This window comes from Typopeltis vanoorti, chromosome 5 (genome assembly GCF_054136105.1).
Source record: "Typopeltis vanoorti isolate ZY-2024b chromosome 5, IOZ_Tvanoo_1.0, whole genome shotgun sequence".
In the NCBI taxonomy this organism is placed as follows: domain Eukaryota; kingdom Metazoa; phylum Arthropoda; class Arachnida; order Uropygi; family Thelyphonidae; genus Typopeltis; species Typopeltis vanoorti.
Genome location: NC_143553.1, coordinates 83736844 through 83759234, shown reverse-complemented (window position 1 = coordinate 83759234; position 22391 = coordinate 83736844). Strand labels below are relative to the sequence as shown.

Genomic DNA, 22391 nt, shown 5'->3' with positions numbered 1-22391 from the left:
TCCACAGGTTCTCCATTCACAACACAGTTGACATTTTCAATGATTCTGCCTATTTTCATTGTCTTTGTCTTTTTATTGCTGACCTTCATTCCATATCTATTACAACAGCTATTCAATTTAGTCAGAGAATCTTGCAGACTTGTAGCAGATTTATTTAGAAGTATAACATCATCCGCATAAAGCAAAGAGCTGACATTAACATCTCCAATTTTAATATCATGTTTAATACCACTTTCCTTCATAATGTGATCCATATAGATAATGAATAACAGAGGGGATAATGTACATCCTTGTCTCACACCAGATTTAACATTAAACCATCTTCCTGTACTTCCTTCAATTCTAACTGCTGACTTACAACTCAAATAAAGACTAAGTATTGCTTGATATAATGCCCCATTGACACCATATAACTGAAGCGTATTGAATAGCTTCTCTCTTGGCACCTTGTCATATGCCTCTTCCAGATCGACAAAACTTAAATACAGACCTTTGTTATATTCCCATGCTTTCTCGACTATTTGTCGTAAAGTGAAGATCTGATCCTGACAGCCTCTATTTAGCCTGAATCCAGCTTGTTCTTCATCAAGCTTTTCTTCCACAATTCTTCTCAACCGTTTTTCAAGTATACTTGCATAGATCTTGCCAGGAACACTCAGTAGGGAAATACCTCTGTAATTCTCACATACAGTTTTATTTCCCTTTTTATACATGGGTACTATGAGAGCTCTACTCAAATCATCGGGAATTCGTCCCTCTGTCCAGGCTTTCTGAACTATGCAGTGCAGCCACTGTAAGACTCATCATCATCATCATCATCATCAAATTCCTGCCATGTACCCTCAAGGGGTGTACAGGATATGACAGTACTACATGAAAAAATTACATCATTACTAACTTCCTATCTACAATTTTCCTCCAAATCCGTCTGTTACTTGTCAAGACTCCAACATTATCAGATCTTATATTTCTATCATCTAAGGCACTTTGTACCGTATCAATCCACCTATATCTTGGTCTTCCTCGGGGTCGTTTTCCTGCCAACCTGGCAGAGAACACTTGTTTTGCTAATCTTTCCTCTCCCATTCTATTTAAGTGACCAAACCATCTGAGATTAGCTCTGCTAATGCATTCCTGGATGCTGACAATGTCAAGTTCTTTCCTAATATCCTCATTTTTAATATGATATTGCCATTGATGCCATCTGTTCACGCCTCTAATCTTTCTCAGGACTCTCATATCTGCGGTCTCTAGTCTTTGGTCAAGTGTTTTACTTCTGACCCAGCTCTCAGATCCATAAGTTAAAATTGGTTTGAACACAGTCTTGTATACAGCTAATTTAGTGTTCCGACTAATTTCTCTCTTATTCCATATGAATTTATTCAATTGACTTCCCACGATACCAGCTTTGCTGATTCTGTTGTCTATTTCTATATTTAGTTTACCATCTTCAGTAAAAATTGTGCCTAAGTAGCTGAAATGTTTTACTTGTTCCACAGGTTCTCCATTCACAACACAGTTGATATTTTCAATGATTCTGCCTATTTTCATTGTCTTTGTCTTTTTATTGCTGACCTTCATACCATATCTATTACAACAGCTATTCAATTTAGTCAGAGAATCTTGCAGACTTGTAGCGGATTTATTTAGAAGTATAACATCATCCGCATAAAGCAAAGAGCTGACATTAACATCTCCAATTTTGATATCAGGTTTAATACCACATTCCTTCATAATGTGATCCATATAGATAATGCATAACAGAGGGGATAATGTACATCCTTGTCTCACACCAGATTTAACATTAAACCATCTTCCTGAACTTCCTTCAATTCTAACTGCTGACTCACAACTCAAATAAAGACTAAGTATTGCTTGATATAATGCCCCATTGACACCATATAACTGCAGCGTATTGAATAGCTTCTCTCTTGGCACCTTGTCATATGCCTTTTCCAAATCGACAAAACTTAAATACAGATCTTTGTTATATTCCCATGCTTTCTCGACTATTTGTCGTAAAGTGAAGATCTGATCTTGACAGCCTCTATTTGGCCTGAATCCAGCTTGTTGTAAGACTCTTATACCACCATACTTCAGCATTTTTGGTCGAATATCATCTACTCCTGCTGCCTTTCCACATTTCAAGCCCTTGATGGCTTTTTCTACTTCTAGTATGGATATGTATTCCTGACTGCATGCCTGGTCAGTGTTTTTTACCACTGTGCTGTCATCACTGCTTGTTTCATTTAGCAGTTTTTCAAAGTAATTACTCCATACTTCAAGGATATCTTTTTCTCCTGTTTTCATGTCACCTTTATCATCTCTAATTCCTTTTACAGCACTCTTTCCTCCATTCTTAAGCTTCTTCAACAACCTCCAGAATATTTTGCCACCTTCTTGATATTTATTTTCTATATTCTTGCCAAAGTCCTCCCATGACTTTTGTTTAGCTAGTTTTACACAGTGTTTAGCATTCTTGCATTTCTCTCTATATTCTCTAAGAGCACAAGGTGACTTATTTGACAGGAACTTTTGGTATACTTTCTTCTTTTCCTTCACTGCCTCTTTAACTTCCTGTGTCCACCAGGGAGTTCTGATTTTTTTTTATCCTTACAGATAACCTCACCACATGCTTCTCTGGCAGAATCAATCAATGTTTTCTTCAGAGTTTGCCACTGAATCTCCAAGGTTTGATTCCTGTTCTCAAACTTTTCATTTTTTCTTCAATAATCTTTATGTATTTTAGCCTACAGTTCACATCTGAGAGCTGCTCAACTTTTATTCGCTTTAAAACTTTCTTACATGTTATTCTTTTCAATATGAAATTCAATTTTATCCTGCTCAAGACTAAATAGTGATCACTTCCAATTTCAAATCCTCTGTACACTCTGGTGTCCTGCACCAGGGAGAAAACATCACTATCAACAATAACATAGTCAATGAGACTTTTCTTATTCCTAGCCTCTTCTCTCCATGTGAATTTGTGCACATTTTTATGTTGGAACATGGTGTTAGTAATAACCAGTCCAAGTCCTGAGCAGAAATCCAACAGATATTTGCCATTATTATTAGCTTTGTTTTTTCTCCAAATTTTCCCAAAATATTTTTGTATGTTTCACAATCATTTCCTACTCTGCTATTTAGATCCCCAACAAGGATCAACTTTTCCTTTTTCATTGTGTCAGTTGCTTTCTCTAAAGCATCAAAAAATTCCTCCACTTCTACCTTAGTAGAACCTTCTGTTGGACCATAGGCACAAATAAGTCTCATTGTCCAGTTCCCCATTCTCATATTTGCCCACATTACTCTACTTGAGACCAACTGCCATTCAAGAAGATTAGCCTCGTAGTTTGTGTTGAATACTATGGCTACTCCTTCTTTTCCTTGATTGTCATTGCCTGAATATAATATTTTGTATTTATTGCTCAGAAAGATCTCACCAGTTTTGGTCTTTTTTGTTTCAGTCACCCCTATTATGTCGATCTGGTACTTATCTAATTCCTCAGCTAGCTCCATTTCTTTGCCATTCAGGCGTCTTACGTTGATAGTACCGATCTTTAACTCTGGTGATGTTGAGTTGGGGTTTATTTTCAGATTTGTTCCAGTAGCTGACTTTTTGCTGTTTGCCCTGGTTCCCTGGCGAAAACAATGGGGGCCTTGTTTAACCGGGCGACGCCCCAGCCGGCATGAAATTTTGTCATGTTGTACCATCATTCTATATTTTGGTTTAACCAATAGGAATACAATTTGGTCGGCTAAATCCCAAATTGCCAGCCCATCCTCGTCCGTTCAGTATCCAGGTAGATACCCAACAGGGTGCACCACGAGAAGGTGAGGATTGGACATTAGGTCAGAAGCCCTGGTCGGTTCTCTGCATTCCTTTAAAGGCTATGTGGAGGTCTCCTCTCAGTTATACAGCTTTGACCCTTAAGCACCCCTTAAGATTAAATTTTAAGAAGCTGATATTTCACATTCCAAAGCAAAAGTATAGTTCAGATGTCTTCTTTGCTTTCTCTCCCCCATCAGTGATTTTGTTTTCTTATACATTTATTCTTTTTAATAGAATCATGCCCATCAATGTCAAACGTTTATTTAAAAAAAAAAAAAAAAAAAAAAAAAACATGCTCCCCCTCTACAAAAATGATGCCACTTTAACTCAATCAGAAATGATTGCAGTATTATTTATTTTTCTGCAAAAAAGTGCAGGAAAGAGTAGAATTTTCAGCATTATTATTATTATTATTATCGAAAACCTTCATGGAGTCAAAAGGCTCATCACAGGAAGTCGCACAGTTTATCATACTGCGTTTTAAATATTCACTATCTTCGCACTCACCCCCACACTCTTGGACAATGCATTCCATTCACTAACCACTCTCCATTGTAACAAAAGCCCTGCTCTCCACTTCATTGCTCACACTCTCTTTATACAGCTTGCAGTGAGGACCTATTGTTCTCTCCTTGTCTTCACCCATTCTGTGCAAAACCTCCTACATATTAATCTGGTAATAACCCCTTAACTTATGTCTCAATCATACCCCCCCCCCCCCACACACACACACACACACTTCCAGTTTTTCAAATTGCATTTTCTCAGTCTGTCTTTTTATTAATCATTCCAGAGATCAGAAACCACTTGAGTCAATTGTCTCTGGGTCCTTTGCAATACATCTTCATCTTTTGGAAAACTAAGTGATCACTTCTGGATCTCTCATCTTCTCTGTCCTCCATAATATTTCCACCAACCTTGTATGCTACATTCCATCTTTGCTTCCCAAATTTCAAAACCTTACACTTTGCGTCATCTGAAAACAATTGCACATTTCCATGCAGCCCTCACCGAATATCATTAACATAGAAGTTGAACAGCAATGGTCCCAAAACAGACCATTAGGTTACACCACTAACTGGGATATTGATCTTCCATGGACAACTCACTGATACATATCAGGCAGCCAGTCTCCAATCCACTGCACTAATCTACCTTCTAACCCAATTTATTCCAATTTAATTACCAATTTATTGTGTGGCAATTTATCAAAGGCCTTTGCAAGATTTAAATATACCACTGTGTATTCATCACCCTTATCCAATGGATTTGTTGCTGCTTTGATTTTCCTTTAACAAACCCCATGCTGACCATCAAATACTATTTTGTTGTTGCGAACTTTGGTTTCAACTAACCTCTCTAGCACTTTAACCACAATTCCAGACATACAGAATGGCCTATAATTCAAAGGCCTTAGTCTTATGAAGCAGAACAATTTTGCCCTCTATCCACTTCTTTGGAACTTGGGCCAGTGCATGACTGATGTTAAAAAGATATGTCAAAGCTGTTGTTAACTTCTTGGAACATTCCCTCAAAATGTGGTGAAATAAAATGTCAAGTCCTAACTTTGCATCATCTGAAAAAACAACTGCATATCATCTTTCATACCTCTCCCAATATCATTAACATACATGAACATCAGCAGTCTCAAAACAGACTGTTGGGTTACATCAAGAGTGACTTTTCTAGTGAGAGCCTTATTAACATAAAGTTTATTCAATTATTCATATATTTTCAGCTCACTTACTAACAGTTCTTCCCTTCCAATGCATTTAAGTTCATTCACAAGAATTAAATACCTTTTTATGAATTGCTCATTAAATACCTCAGCTATATCCTCTGTGACAGTTATCCTTCATTAATCATTCTTTCTTCTACTAGTCACCTATTGTAAAACCTCCATAGGATTTTTTTTTAGTCTCTTAACTTTTGCCACACTTCACTTTTGGTGCCCTTATCAAACAAGTTGCCTTCCTCACCTGCTCTTTGTACTCATGCAACTGGTTGTTACCACTCATCTTGCATTTCTTCCATAATACCTTCACGATTGCACATCTTCTCTAGTTAACCTCTTGACTTTCGGAATAAATTCTGATATGATATCCATGGAGTCTAAAGACTCATCACAGGAGGTGGAATATTTGCAGACCACTAACTATTGTACCTTACTTTGAACACTGATCACTCATTTCTTTCTAATCTGGCAATTTGCCTGTACATTTCCTTCTCACTACCCTGCACATTACCAGGTCTATAGAAACACTCAACTACATCTTTCATCCTGTTCACCTCTATCCCACATCATACTGCCTCAAATCATTGCCACATTTTCCCCTAGCAAATCCACCTTAGATCCCTCTCTGTCTTCACAAAAATATCTGTCCATATCTACTCCTGTCGGTATGTCATCATCTCACCACATGTTTTGATTATACCAACAATTTTGGGGGAATAAACTCACTCAATGCAACAGTTCCATTCACCTTATTTTGAATACTTCATGCATTGGTAAACAAACATAAATCATTTCTGGTTCTACAAGTCCTACAGATATTATTTCTCAGATGTGACTCCCTAGCATCTTCCCTGGTCTCTTCTATATTACCACTGATTCTAAAACTTTTCCCAAACTCCATGCTCTCATCTCAGGCCATCTGAGTTCTGTTTTGTTCATTCACCCGTTAACTTCTGAATCCAGCATCCACACTTTTCATGGAGTGTCTGCCAGTTCACCCTAACCTTCCCTGTCTGTATTTCAATCTTCTATCTTTCATACTACTCACCTCTACATTCAGAAGCATCTCCGCCCTGCTTTCTTGCTCTTATCACCTTGCATTACCTTAGATTTTCTATTCACTGTAGTCATCTTTCTTTTCAGCAACCATCTCTACATCTGACTTGCACCAAAACTGTTTCAATGCAACCCATCTTCTTTATACAGTTCCATCCATCTCCATCCCTCAAATTCACTCCACACATTCTCAAAATTCACTCCTTTCTCCTTGAATAGCTGTGCTAACACAGCATTCAAAATCTTTTCTCATTGCTTCAACTCGTCGCTATCATACCTGAAAAACATACTACCTTTCCTATCATACTGCTATCTCTTATTCTCAACAACATCCTGAAATCCAATATGACATTTTCTTGTTCCCACCCAAATCATTGGTCCCTACTACTACCATAAACTTTTGTTCACTTATTACTCATTCCAGCACTTCATTTGCTCTGCTCATTCTGCTTCCAGTAAAACAAACCTTGTTGTGTGCCTTTTCATTTATCACTCCTCTAATAATGGAATCTCCATAGAAGTCGCTCTTGAATCATTCGTTACTTCTTTCACGTGGCGACCTTTCTTTTCACTTTTCTATACATGTCCATAATTCATTTCATTTTGCATGGACTTAAACTTCAACTCTGCTTTCATGTATGAATTCATATTTGGCAATACACAGATTCATATCTGATATTTTTATGCAGGTTCATATGATGCTTCTGGTTAGTTTTGATAGTGTAGCATCTGTAGTAGACCTCACACTGGTGTTGTGACAAGGACGATGAACTGACTTACATATATTCTCTTGAGTGACATTTGACCTTGTAGTTAAAGCTGCTGATCAAATACTTCATGATTACTGGTGCAACAGCAGTAGGCACTCTGGATGCATCTCAGTACATCATGGAATTAATACTGCCTTCATGGGAAGGACTTGCAAAAGACAAACCTGCAGTTCCTTCTAATAAGAGTGAGACACCAGGTTCAGTATATTGTATCATACTTTGTGCTTCTTGAACTCAGTTAATATAGAATGAGGAACTAATATTTGATTATCTCCATATGGCTCTGATTCTGTGATGTCATTGAATTTCGACTAACTCCACAGTATTAAGAATTGATGTCTTATTTTTAACTGGAATTAGCATAGGATCTTGGTGCAGAATTGTCAGTAGGTACAAATATACTATCTTATTATCACTGTCTGTGTTCCTCCATTTCAACTACCTTTTCTTTGCCTTGTTGCAATCCTTCTACTAACACTGAAATCTGCACACATGGAAGTAAGTTCTGAACTGGAGTAAGGTATATAGAGTAATTTCTATTCTTACACTGATTTGAGTTACATGGAGGGGTGCTTAAGGGTCAAAACTGTATAACTGAGAGGAGACATAGCCTTTAAAGGAATGTGGAGAACCGACCAGGGCTTCTGACCTAATGTCCAATCCTCACCTTCTCATGGTGCACCCTGTTGGGTATCTACTTGGATGCTGAACGAACGAGGATGGGCTGGCAATTTGGGATTTAGCCGACCAAATTGTATTCTTATTGGTTAAACCAAAATAAGAAATGATGGTACAACATGACAAAATTTCATGCCGGCTGAGGTGTTGCCCGGAGATAACAGCAAAAAGTCAGCTACTGGAACAAATCTGAAAACACACCCCAACTCAACATCACCAGAGTTAAAGATCGGTACTATCAACATAAGAAGCCTGAATGGCAAAGAAATGGAGCTAGCTGAGGAATTAGATAAGTACCAGATCGACATAATAGGGGTGACTGAAACAAAAAAGTCCAAAACTGGTGAGATCTTTCTGAGCAATAAATACAAAATGTTATATTCAGGCAATGACAATCAAGGAAAAGAAGGAGTAGCCATAGTATTCAACACAAAATGCGAGGCTAATCTTCTTGAATGGCAGTTGGTCTCAAGTAGAGTAATGTGGGCAAATATGAGAATGGGGAACTGGACAATGAGACTTATTTGTGCCTATGGTCCCACAGAAGGTTCTACTCTGGTAGAAGTGGAGGAATTTTTTGATGCTTTAGAGAAAGCAACTGACACAATGAAAAAGGAAAAGTTGATCCTTGTTGGGGATCTAAATAGCAGAGTAGGAAATGATTGTGAGACATTGGATTTCTGCTCAGGACATGGACTAGTTATTACTAACATCATGTTCCAACATAAAAATGTGCACAAATTCACATGGAGAGAAGAGGCAAGGAACAAGAAAAGTCTCATTGACTATGTTATTGTTGATAGTGATGTTTTCTCCCTGGTGCAAGATACCAGAGTGTACAGAGGATTTGCAATTGGAAGTGATCACTATTTAGTCTTGAACAGGATAAAATTGAATTTCATATTGAAAAGAATAACACGTAAGAAAGTTTTAAAGCGAATAAAAGTTGAGCAGCTCTCAGATGTGAACTGTAGACTAAAATACACAAAGAATATAGAAAATAAATATCAAGAAGGCGACAAAATATTCTGGAGGTTGTTGAAAACGCTTAGGATTTGGAGGAAAGAGTGCTGTAAAAGGAGTTAGAGATGATAAAGGTGACATGAAAACGGAAGAAAAATATATCCTTGAAGTATGGAGCAATTACTTCGAAAAAATTGCTAAATGAAACAAGCAGTGATGACAGCACAGTGGTAAAAAAACACTGACCAGGCATGCAGTCAGGAATACATATCCATACTTGAAGTAGAAAAAGCCATCAAAGGCTTGAAATGTGGAAAGGCAGCAGGAGTAGATGATATTTGAGCAGAAATGCTGCAGTATGGTGGTATAAGAGTCTTACAATGGCTGCACTGAATAGTTCAGAAAGCCTGGACAGAGGGATGAATTCCTGATTATTGGAGCAGAGCTCTCATAGTACCCATATATAAAAAGGGAAATAAAACTGAATGTGAGAATTACAGAGGTATTTCCCTACTGAGTGTTCCTGGCAAGATCTATGCAAGTATACTTGAGAAACTGTTGAGAGGAATTGTGAAAGAAAAGCTTGGTGAAGAACAAGCTGGATTTAGGCCAAATAGAGGCTGTCAGGATCAGATCTTCACTTTACGACAAATAGTCGAGAAAGCATGGTAATATAACAAAGATCTGTATTTAAGTTTTGTCGATTTGGAAAAGGTGCCAAGAGAGAAGCTATTCGATACGCTACAGTTATATGGTGTCAATGGGGCATTATATCAAGCAATACTTAGTCTTTATTTGAGTTATAAGTCAGCAGTTAGAATTGAAGGAAGTACAGGAAGATGGTTTAATGTTAAATCTGGGGTGGGATCAAGGATGTACATTATCCCCTCTGTTATTCATTATCTATATGGATCACATTATGAAGGAAAGTGGTATTAAACATGATATGAAAATTGGAGATGTTAATATCAGCTCTTTGCTTTATGCAGATGATGTTATACTTCTAAATATATCTGTTACAAGTCTGCAAGATTCGCTGACTAAATTGAATAACTGTTGTAATAGATATGGTATGAAGGTCAGCAATAAAAAGACAAAGACAATGAAAATAGGCAGATTCATTGAAAATGTCAACCGTGTTGTGAATGGAGAACCTGTGGAACAAGTAAAACATTTCAGATACTTAGGCACAATTTTTACTGAAGATGGTAAATTAAATATAGAAATAGACAACAGAATCAGCAAAGCTGGTATGGGGGGAAGTCAATTGAATAAATTCATATGGAGTAAGAGAGAAATTAGTCGGAACACTAAATTAGCTGTATACAAGACAGTGTTGAAACCAGTTTTAACTTGTGGATCTGAGAGCTGGGTCAGTAGTAGAACACTTGACCAAAGACTAGAGACCACAGATATGAGAGTCCTGAGAAAGATTATAGGTGTGAACAGATGGCATCAATGGCAATATCATATTAAAAACGAGGATATTAGGAAAGAACTTGACATTGTCAGTATCCAGGAATGCGTTAGCAGATCTAATCTTAGGTGGTATGGTCACTTAAACAGAATGGGCGAAGAAAGATTAGCAAAACAAGTGTTCACTACTAGGTTGGCAGGAAAAAGACCCAGAGGAAGAACAAGATATAGGTGGATTGATATGGTACAAAGTGCCTTAGACGATAGAAATATAAGATCTGATAATGTTGGAGTCTTGACAAGTAACAGACTGATTTGAAGGAAAATTGTAGATAGGAAGTTAGTAATGATGTGATTTTTTTCATGTAGTACTATCATATCCTGTACACCCCTTTGAGGGTACATGGCAGGAATTTGATGATGATGGATTCATAGATAAGTGGTGGTGCCACTTTTGTAAGTTGATGTGATGCATCCACTTGTCTATGAATCTGTAACTTGGATCCATGTGAGCCGATCTATCATGCTTCATTTTGTATGCATAATAAATGACTGAAACATATAACCGAAAGGCTTCAATTTGGCATAGTTAAGATATTAAAGTGAAGGATATTATGGATCCAGTTATACTTTCAATGCCAAATGTGATAAGTACCAGATCAACATAATAGGGGTGACTGAAACAAAAAAAGATAAAACTGGTGAGATGTTTCTGAACAACTAATACAAAATGTTATATTCAGGCAATAACAATCAGGGGAAAAGGAGTAGCTATAGTATTCATCACTAAACATGAGGCTAATCTTGAATGGCAGTCAATATCAAGTAGAGTAATGTGGGCAAATATCAAAATGGAGAACTGGACAATGACATTACTTTTGCCTATGGTCCCACAGAAGGTTCTACTAAGGTAGAAGTGGAGGAATTTTTTGAGGCTTTAGAGAAAGCCACTGACACAATGAAAAAGGAAAAGTTGGTCCTTGTTGGGATCTAAATAGTATAGAATGAAATGATTGTATGACATACAAAAATATTTTAGGAAAATTTGGAGAAAAGAACAAAGCTTATAATTTCAAATACCTGTTGGATTTCTGCTCAGGACATGGGCTGATCAAATTATTACTAACACAATGTTCCGACATAAAAATGCACACAAATTCACATGGAGAGAAGAGACAAGGAATAAGAAAAGTCTAATTGACTATGTTATTGTTGGAAGTGATGTTTTCTCACTGGTGCAGGACACTAATGTGTACAGAGCATTTGAAATCAGAAGTGATCACCATTTAGTCTTCAGTAGGATAAAATTGAATTTCATATCGAAAAGAAGAACATATAAGAAAGTTTTAAAGCAAATTTATTTGCTTTAAAGCTTTATTAGATGTGAACTGTGTGAAGAAAAAATTTCTCAGATGTGAACTGTAGACTAAAATAGAAAAACATTATCCAAGAAAAAATGAAAGACTTTGAGAACAGGAACCAAATCTTGGAAATTCAGTGGCAAATCCTAAAGAAAACTGATTCAGCCAGAGAGGCCTTGTGCTCTTAGAGAACACAGAGACGAATATAAGAAAGCTAAACACTGTGTAAAACTAGCTAAACAAAAGTCATGGGAAGACTTTGGTAAGAACATAGAAAATAAATATCAAGAAGGTGGCAAAATATTCTGGAAGCTGTTGAAAAAGCTCAGAAATATAGGAAAGAGTGCTGTAAAAGGAATTAGAGATGATAAAGATGACATGAAAACTGGAGAAAAAGATATCCTTGATGTATAGAGTAATTACTTTGAAAAATTGGTTAATGAAACAAGCAGTGAGAGCACAGTGGTTTAAAAAAAAAAAAAAAACTCAACAGACATGTAATCAGGACTATATATCCATACTTGATGTAGAAAAAGTCATCAAAAGCCTGAAATGTGGAAAGGCAGCAGGAGTGGATGATATTTATTGAGGTATAAAAGTCTTGCAGCACTGCATAGTTCAGAAGGCATGGACAGAGGGACAAATTCCAGATGATTGGTGTAGAGCTCTCATAGTACTCATACATAAAAAGGGAAATAAAACAATGTGAAAATTCAGCTCGAAATCAGTTCGAATCGCATTTGAGATTTTCAATATTAAGACATTTCACAAATGCTAATTTTATAAATAAAATTCTACATGCAGTATAAGCTTTGTGAAATTGTGACTGCCCATCACAGACGTAGCATTCATATGCTAAAGCTCATTCCTGACAGCTGTTTTCGCATCTTTGGATACTGCCCAATATGAATGTGTTAATCCCAGAAGGTGAAGATTGTTCAGTAGAACAAAGGTCTTAATTTATGTTCAAGAGGATTTTCCTATAAAAAATGTGAAATATCATCATTCCATCATACATATGGGATGATGATATTCATTGCTATAAAGAAACTAAGGTTATTATAGTCAAACCTATTTCAAGGTAGCCTTCATACTTTTATGTCAATTGCTGTATTTCTCTCCAAACTTGGATTAAACTAACTGTCATTGAAAAAATATTATTGTTATTGGCTACTCCATGTCCTTAGACTCATCGAGGGAGATCCTAAACGTCATGCCAAGCCTATCCAACATTCACACAGTATCTATCATGGTCTGCTTTGAACTCATAGTCATGGCACCCACAATAGACTCTTACAACCTATTCTACTCATTCACTATTCTCTAAGCAAAATATCTCATTTGACACTCCTAACTACTCTCTTGCTCAGTTTCCAAAGATGGCCCCCAGTTCTTTCACAACCACCAGTCCTGTTCTGAAAAATTTCCTCTGTATTAATCTTGTAAAAACCCTTCAGTAATTGATATGTCTCAATATCACCTCTTTTCTGCCTGTCAGCCAATTTCTGTAACTTATAAATCTTACTCTGTCCTCATAAGATTCCTTCCATAGACCTGATACCATCTTACTTATTTGCCTCTGGATCCTTTCATCCTCATCCCCAAGAAACCCAGGTGACCAGATCTGCATGTATTAGTCAAATTGTAGTCTTATCAAGGCTTGATAAAGAGGAATTCTCTGCTTGTCAAAATATTTTTCACTAACGAAGTAATCCAATTAACTGTTTTTGCAATATGCCCTCCAAATGTTAATTCCTTATCCATTAACACCCCAAATCCCTAACTTCATCAATTGCTTGGAGTACAGTTCCATCAATGTGGTACACAGCTGATAATCTTTTCACCACAAAATGTGCATAACCTTACACTTTGCTACATTAAACTGACATCCATTCTCCTTTGCCCAGACTGTCCAAATCATCTTGCAAAATTTTAACATCTGTATTAAGTATTGCTGTACCCAATTTTGCATCATCAGCAAGCAGTTGGTTCCTCTCAGATCCTTTCCTATATCATTAATGAACAAATTGATTTTATCAGTTTATTTTATTAGTTTAATTTTTCTGTATGTGCTATATCTTAATGAATATACTTAAATGCTTTTTTTTTCTTTACCTGTTTACTTTTTAGATTGATCAAATTGTATGCAACATTTGTGGACGTGGTGATGCAGAAGCTAGTATGTTGCTTTGTGATGGTTGTGATGACAGTTATCACACTTTTTGCCTTGTCCCTCCTCTAAATGAAATTCCAAAAGGTGACTGGCGCTGTCCCAGATGTGTAGCTGAGGTAAACCTTGATCATTATTAAGTGGTCTAGAAATCCTTTTCATGAAATTTGCATTTCCTATTTAAATGTTTAATTAAATGTTAAAAGTGAAAATTATTTAAAGATTAAAATCTAAAACTTAGAAAAACTTTAAAGAAAAGTCAGTGTTAAAGCCCTTGAAAGTAAAAATCTAAAAATTATATGATGAAGGATGTAATTGATTTATGGGGTGAAGTAAAGCCATTACAGGAAAACTGTCATCAGAAACAATGCTGCTTTCCTGTAATGGCTTTATTTCATCCCATAAATCAATTACATCTTTTATCATGTAATTTTTAAATTTTTACTTTCAAGGGCTTTACACTGGACTTTTCTTTAAAGTTTTTAAGTTTTAGATTTTAATCTTTAAATATTTTTCACTTTTAATTTTTGGGTTTTATAGTGCATTTACTATTAATGTCACATCATTCATTACTGAGTTTATTGTCTACATTCTATCTTTTAATCCTATCATTTTTATGCTTTAAACTCTTATTTATATCTCAGATTTTGAATTTTAAAATTCAATGGAGCTCCATCTTACTATTTTACCTATCACTACTATCATATTTTTTCATCACCATCTACAATCTCCACTCCAAATGTCAAAGATAGTAATTGCCAAAAGTACAGCAAAGGTAGGCAATAATACCTGTTATGATCATTTCATTAAATTTTAAATTTAAAGAGTTCTAGTCAAAAGGCATCTGATCTAAGGGTGCTCCATAAAATGAAAGCTTTTATTCTCTTTATATCAAAGATTACAAAAGTAGCAACATGAACCACAAGTTCAGAGATCATGTAAAATTATTTTCTAATTTTATGTAAAGTTCATTGATTTCAAGAGTGAAAAATAAAGAAAAGATTGATGTATCTCTAAAAAGAGGTACACATGAAAATATCAATTACTTGGTTAAATTGCTTAAAATATTAGCTTAAGCTTTAAAGAAAGTCAGCTTATAAGCATTTATCTGGACCACTAAAGTCTAGATAAATGCTTTATAAGTTAACCATTATTCATATTGGGCATATATTATATCGGAGATGCTACTGAATTGGAATAAATCAGGCATAACTTTCACAATTTATTTTATTAATTATAATTTTATGATGAGTACAGGTCGAGTGATTGTTATGGGGAACTTCAACTATGGAGATAGAGACTAGAAGGAAGAAAGATCACATGGCAGAAAGGAAATAGAATTTATACATCTGCTGAGAAATAATTACTTAAGACAGCATGTGATATCCGCGCAGTTAGCTGAGTGGCTATGCACTTTACAACCATGCCTGGGAAAGGAGTGTCCTGGGTTCGATTCCTGTCACTGACGTGAGGAGCTTAGGATCTTTCTTAGACATAGCCAAGTTAGCCGGTCTTGGGTTTTTCCTCCCGCAAGCAGGCAAACCGGCCCTGTGAACACATGCATTTACAGACATAGCACACACTAGGAGGCAGAGAGCTAGCTGCCTAAATCTCTGGATGGGTACTGCTTGGAAGGGCTTGGAACAGCTCCATAACAGGCCAATAGGCCTAATACGAAAAAAGAAGAAGACAGCATTTGATGTAGTGGGAGAGTATTGGACCTGGTCATAGGATCATGCGTGATAGTAAAAATGGTAAAAAATTGGTCAAAAAGAGAATTCAAAAATGGATAGATAAAAATGTGATACTGTATGAGAGTCAACATGGCTTTGTGAATGGTTAGCCATGCCTTAGTAATTTACCAACTTTTTATAATAGAGTAACAGTTGAGTTGGATAAAGAAAATGGATACACGATGATTTTACAAAGGCATTTGACAGAATACCACATAGAACTCTGTTATGAAAAGTAGAACAAATGGGGTTGGATATGACACTGGTTAAGTGAATAAGAAGGTAGCTGCTGGACAGATGTCAGAAAGTGGTATGTGGAGCGGGTAGAATCGAGACAAAAACAGGTAACTAGTGGTGTGCCACATGCTTCAGTACTGGGACCATTGCTGTTTAATTTGTACATAAATGATATATTTATGTACAAATTAAATATCCTGATGAAATTAGGTAGAATAATATTTAATCAAGGTGATGTGGAGAGCTTGCGGGTTGATTTAAATAGGCTGTCAGTATGGGCAAAAGATAATGGGTATCAGTTTAATGTAGAAAAATGTAAAGTTATACATTTTGGGATAAATACATTACAAATCAAGTATTACATTGATGGCACTGTATTCCAAGTCATCTCTAGCAGATGAAGCTAGAAATTTGGGGGTTGTGGTAGACAGAATTGAAGTTTAGAGGATATGTTAAGGTAGTCCATAAGATTACTTGGCTATTGAAGAACACATTAACAAGTAGAAATAAGGAAGTTATTCTTCTTTATAAGGCCTTGATATGCCCACATCTGGTCAAGTCTGGTCCCCTGGGTTTCTTCGGGATGACGAAGCAGCAGAGAGGATTCAGAGGCGAGTGACTAAGATGGTGAGTGGCCTGTGGAATTCTCCCTATGAATATAGATTGAAGATGTGTGGATTGCAGAAGTTGGTTGATAGGAGAAAAAGAAGGGAATATGATAGAAACATTTAAGTTGATTAAAGTGTTTTATAGGATAGATGCAGGAGAAATATTTCAGCTCTTGGCTTGAGGGATGGGACAAGGAGTCATCCCTGGAAGTTCGAATAAGGTGTGATTAGTAGGGGTGTAAGAACTAGATTTTTTTTGTTTAGAGAGTTGTGAATGAGTGGAATTGGATTGCCAGAGTCAGTTTTGAGTGCTTTGTGTGTTAATGAGTTTAAGGAGAGGTATGATAGATTGGATTTCCTGCAGTGAGTCTTCTGACTCTATGGAGGTGACCATATAATAATAATAACAACTTATTACCATATTTTCCTAGACACTAATAGCATCTTTGGGATACAAAATTATTTTTGTATTTATTATTATTATTTTAAATGTTGAGCCCATACACAAGAGGTTGGTTAATCAACTTATGGTACATTAGTATTGTATATTGGTCGTGGGTTGGAAAAGGAGAAACTTGTTTACATTTAATTTAAAAGCTTGTATATTGAATTCCTTGGGAAACACATAAGGGGAGAAGACTGTTCCACAATACAACAGTACCTGGGATGAAGGAAGAGGTTTTTCTTCTTCGGGTTTCAAGGTTTACTGTGGACAACAGCTGCATGTGTTCCAACAGTACTTTATGGGGGAATTATTGATGTTATTTCAGATGAATATTTGCCATGGAAATATTTATAGAATACACATATTGCAGAAACCAAACCTGTGTGAAAGTGGGTGGAGTGAATTACTCAGAGATGGGTTATTAATTAATCTAATTACCCTCCTCTGTATTGAGCCAAGCATTTTGAGGAAGCTCTTAGGGGGGGGACTCCCCACTCCAAATGTGAGAACAGTATTCAAATGCTGGGCAGATTTGTAATTTATATAAGGTTAACAGCTGCTCAGAGGCAGAGTAAGGTCTAAGAGAAATCCTAGTTTTTAGAAGCTGAGGAAGTAATGGTTTTGATGTGTTTATTCCAGGAGAGGCTTGATGTCAGGGTGATTCCAAGAAGAAAAATCTTATGTTGCTTGGAAATTTGAGTGTTGTCAATGATAATGATGGAAGAAAATTGTTCTTTTTTTGTGAGTAATAGGCAAAATTGGGTTTTACTAGCATTGAAAATAATGAGGTTATCTGAACCCCGATTGGAGGATGGCTTGATGGCAGCAGTGGATGTTCTGTAGGTTGAGGCAAGTTGTGTAGAGTAAGGCTTATCAAACAAAAGGGAGGTGTGCAATGTGGTGTCATCTGGAAAACTGTGTATTGGGTTGGATTTCAACTGAAGTAGGTCATTGATATATAGAAGAAAGAGGATTGGTGAGAGAACAGAACCTTGCAGAACCCAAGCAATTTGTTAAATTGTGAGAGTATTTAAACACTTTACAGTTTAAAAGACAGTTATTTTGTTATTTTAGCATCTTTTAAATAGTTTAGGGGTAGAGGTGTGCAATGTGCTGTCATCTGGAAAACTGTGTATTGGGTTGGATTTCAACTGAAGTAGGTCATTGATATATAGAAGAAAGAGGATTGGTGAGAGAACAGAACCTTGCAGAACCCAAGCAATTTGTTAAATTGTGAGAGTATTTAAACACTTTACAGTTTAAAAGACAGTTATTTTGTTATTTTAGCATCTTTTAAATAGTTTAGGGGTACTATCACATTTTTGTTTTATTTATGCATACTGTATATCATTTATACACATCAGTTCCATATTCAAACATTTGAGAAACCTATTGCACTTTAGCACTATATGTGGGCAAACCGGTTGATATGCTATTTGAGCAACTTCATCAGGGAACCAAGATGAACAGTGAAAAGTTGGCTCCTGGCTCACATCAAACTCAAGGGAATTGAAGAGAAGCAATAATATCTGTCACTGAAAGGAAGAAGACTCAAAAGCAGGTTACTTCTAAATAACTACAAGATCATATATTCAGATATTAATGATTAAGGAATGAGTAGCTATGATATTCAATGCTAAACATGAACTTTGTGAATGGTAGGTAAGTTGAAGTACAGTGAAATAGGCAGATGGGAAATTGCTTAGTTACATACTGTTATTTGTGCTTATGGTTCCACAAAAACATATGGTAGTAATAGAGAAGAAATAGAGATATTTTTCAAGTCGTTAGAGTATAGCGGATAGCAAGAAAATAAAAGTTTTTTCTTGCTGAAGGCCTAAACAACAGCATATGAAATGGAAACTAAACATATAAAAATGTTTTAGGAAAATCTGGAGAAAACAGTTAAACTAATGGTAAATATCAGGACAAGAATTAGTCATTGCTAATATCTTTCCTGTAAAGATGTGCATACATTTGCATTGATTCATAAAGAGCATATGATGTGTGTGTATGGGGGGGGGGGGTAGATTTAATATGGGAATTTATCATAATTAGTTTTTATATCAAGATATCCATAAGCATCTTCATGGAGTCTGCAGAGTCATTTATGGGTGGCTGCTAACCGTTAGTTACACAATGCTTTAAACTTGTTACGAAAAAATGAAAAAGCACTCAGTATCATCTTATAGCAATCGTTTCACTTGTTAACTGCTATCCAAGCAAAAAATTAGTCATCACTGCCTTAGTATCCACACACCCTTGCATCACTTCTACAGATAACTTCACTTCATCCAGTTTATGCATTGAAAAACTTCATCACCTACTGTATAAAATCATTTTAGCAATTTATAATATCTTTTTTCTTTCTTTGCTTATCACTTCATAACTTATAAACCTTTATTCTCATAAAGAACTCTTACAGGCATGTCGCCATTTTGTAATTTGCCTCTGGATCCTCTCCATATCCAAGAAACCCAAGTAGTCAAATTCATGTAAAATAGTTCAGATATAGTTGTATCAAAGCCTTACATAAAATGCAGTAATAACAATTTATCCTGCTTTTCAAATGACTGCTCTTTTTTCAGTATTATAAAAGGTTTAGGACTGTCTTATATATTTAATGTGCCTCTCACCTACAAAAGGTTCATTTGTGAACCTGTAGTATATTCATACTGTGGGTGATTTAAGGCCCCCCCCCCCTCCCATTTTTGTTGATTTTATATATATGAGACCAGGCATAAGAACTTTTCCAAGTCACTTCATACCGTCAATAAGGTGGGCTGCTGTCTCCCACTTGGCAGTAAATTTCATCTCCAACCTAAAGACATTCACAAACATCAGTGCTCACAACCTTTTGGGTTGGAGAGTGAATACGCCAACCACTTGAACAACCAGGTAAGTGGTTCAGATGATTTCTGTCAAAATAGGACTCAAAACTTCCTACAAGCAAGTGAATGTAAAAACTGTACACTGAGAAGTCTCACTGATACATTTTGGTATTTGTCTGTTTTATATTCTTTTTTTGGTAGCCGTTTTATTGAATTGTTTAAAGAGGTAAAATTATTTTTTAATTAATATCATCCTAAATGATAACGTTAGTAAAAAATGGTAGAAATCTCAGTTATTTAGGAAGAATGTAGAAATGAAAACATTTAAATATTTCAAGACAAGCGTTATAATATAGACTTCTTCTTAAGCTTCACGAACCCTTAAAGTTCTTAGCTGCAAACACTACAGTTCTCCATTTTTTCCTATCTTTAGCAACTCCTTTCCTGTACATATTTGCTCTTTCATTCGAAGGATTTGAGTATTATTTTTTTTAAGATTGTGATAATTCTAAACTTCTACTTTGGAAGATGGAGTAAGCCAACCTAAAGATATTTATCAGCATGAGTTTGCATCCTATAGACATCTAATGATATTCTAATGTTTACCTCTTTACTGATTAAAATGTTTGAAAAAGGAGATTTTGTTCTCCATTTCATGGAGAACATAAGAACTTTTTATTAACAAAGTTTATTTTTGGATGGGAGACCATTTAGTCAATGCAGTTATTTAGATCACGGCCACATTTCTAAATAATGAATTTATTCTTCACATAAAATTATTTTGAATGGTTTGAAACTGAATTGTTGATAGTTTTGTCCTCTGTGATTCTGCAGTAGAAGTCTGCCCATAATACTCGGCCTATACTCACTCATTGCTTGTTTACTGATATGTATCATTTATATATTTTATCCTGCTGGTTTCTAACCAAGATAAACAGTGCCATGCTCTCCTCACCTTCTTAACTGAAGACAAGTAAGCCAGTCTCATGCAAGATGACAGGGTTTTTCCACCTGGAAACTTGAGATTTTCATTCTGCAAAACAGGCAAACTGGCCAGAAGAATATGCACAATTTACAATCACAATCCACTCTTATCATTGCTCCAGTCATAAGTTCCAAACAACAACTCTCCTCCTCATTATTCCAGTTACTCCTGACATAAGCATACATGAACTGAAATGTACTCTTGGGCTCACATGTATCCTTGAATCTCTCAGTGAGTGTCATATGCAGATTTGAGACCTTACATACTTCATTTAGTATTCTATGATCTTTCATCTTTACATTTACTCACCTCAAAGATAGGAACCTCCATAGTTCAGTCGGTATAGACGAAGCCCTTGGTCAGTTCAATTCCTGTCTATGTTGTGAAGAACCTCTATCAGGCCTTTTCAACTAAAAGTGAGCTATCTGGTCTCACAATGGAGTTGATGATTTTTCCTCCTAGAAACTGAGGTTTTTCATCCCTCAAAACAGACAAACTGGCCACCTGACCACACATCTGTAAACTACTTTGGGGGAATGATGGTAGCCTACTCTAGCCCCTGGTTAGGAAGTAGTAACTTCTCACCAATACCTTGTCTCTGACTCAAATGCCAGTACTGGTATCCTGAATACTCTTATGCTAATAACAACCTCAAGAATACATACCCTGCTTATATGCTTAAATGCATCTTCTTCCTGGTAAATCCTATTTTCCTGATTTTGCACTTTCGTTTTTTCACTGAACAAAAATTTTCTCCAGACATCTAACTGCAAACTGGTCCTCTTCAATCCATCAGTCATATGTACAAATCCTTTCATCCATCAGATCCACTTCATACATTTATAAATTGACACTACTCCCTCCTCCTACCTGCAAACTTGACTCATTTGGAATCATTGGCCTTATCACTTTGACCCCCCCCCCCCTTCCCGTGAGGAATCTGTTTGTTGACTTAAGGACCTTACAGTGCTGCTACTGGTCTTTTTCATTCTTCATTTTTTTTTTTCTTATACTTTCCATATTCTTCACTGTATTTTGATTCCTTTTGTACTATCCTGTTCCAGACAACTATTACTGAGATTCAATGCATAGCTACTGTATTTGTTGTGTGTGAAGCACCACAGGTACACCTGTTAAGAAGATCCTGGTGATCATGCAATACTTTGGCTATTTTGTGTTACCTTCATAACCCCGCTACTAGCATGTTCTTTCTTGTGGTTATATCAGTTGCTTTAATATCGTTTTTGTTCTAGATGTTATCAGAACTTTCCAGGCAACCCTCCCCTTCCCCTCGTATAGTGTCTGGGATCACCTTGGCATCCCATTTCTGATTGCATTTATTGCTTGCTTGGTTGGTTGGTGTCCATGTGTGGCACTGCAGTAGTGCAGTGCTCTGGTGCTGAACCAAAAGTTCCTTGAGCATGAATCCTTTCTCGAATTTAAGAGGTGGGGGGGAGGGAGAGACATCATAATGCTATTACTATCTACGTATGTCGTGGATACATAATTTGATAACATATAAGAAACAAGACATCTGATGTGCGGGCACACATACACACACACAAAATATC

The 22391-nt window shown here is 36.2% G+C and overlaps 1 protein-coding gene across 2 annotated transcripts in view; it reads left to right on the top strand.

The window, feature by feature from the left end:
* Kdm5 (Lysine demethylase 5) overlaps positions 1-22391 on the top strand; it is a 561081-nt gene that overhangs the window by 139158 nt on the left and 399532 nt on the right. For both annotated transcript variants that reach the window (XM_090393222.1, XM_090393221.1), the window contains one exon: positions 13942-14100. In XM_090393222.1, the coding sequence (XP_090249348.1) occupies positions 13942-14100 (159 nt within the window). The remainder of the gene's footprint in view (positions 1-13941; positions 14101-22391) is intronic.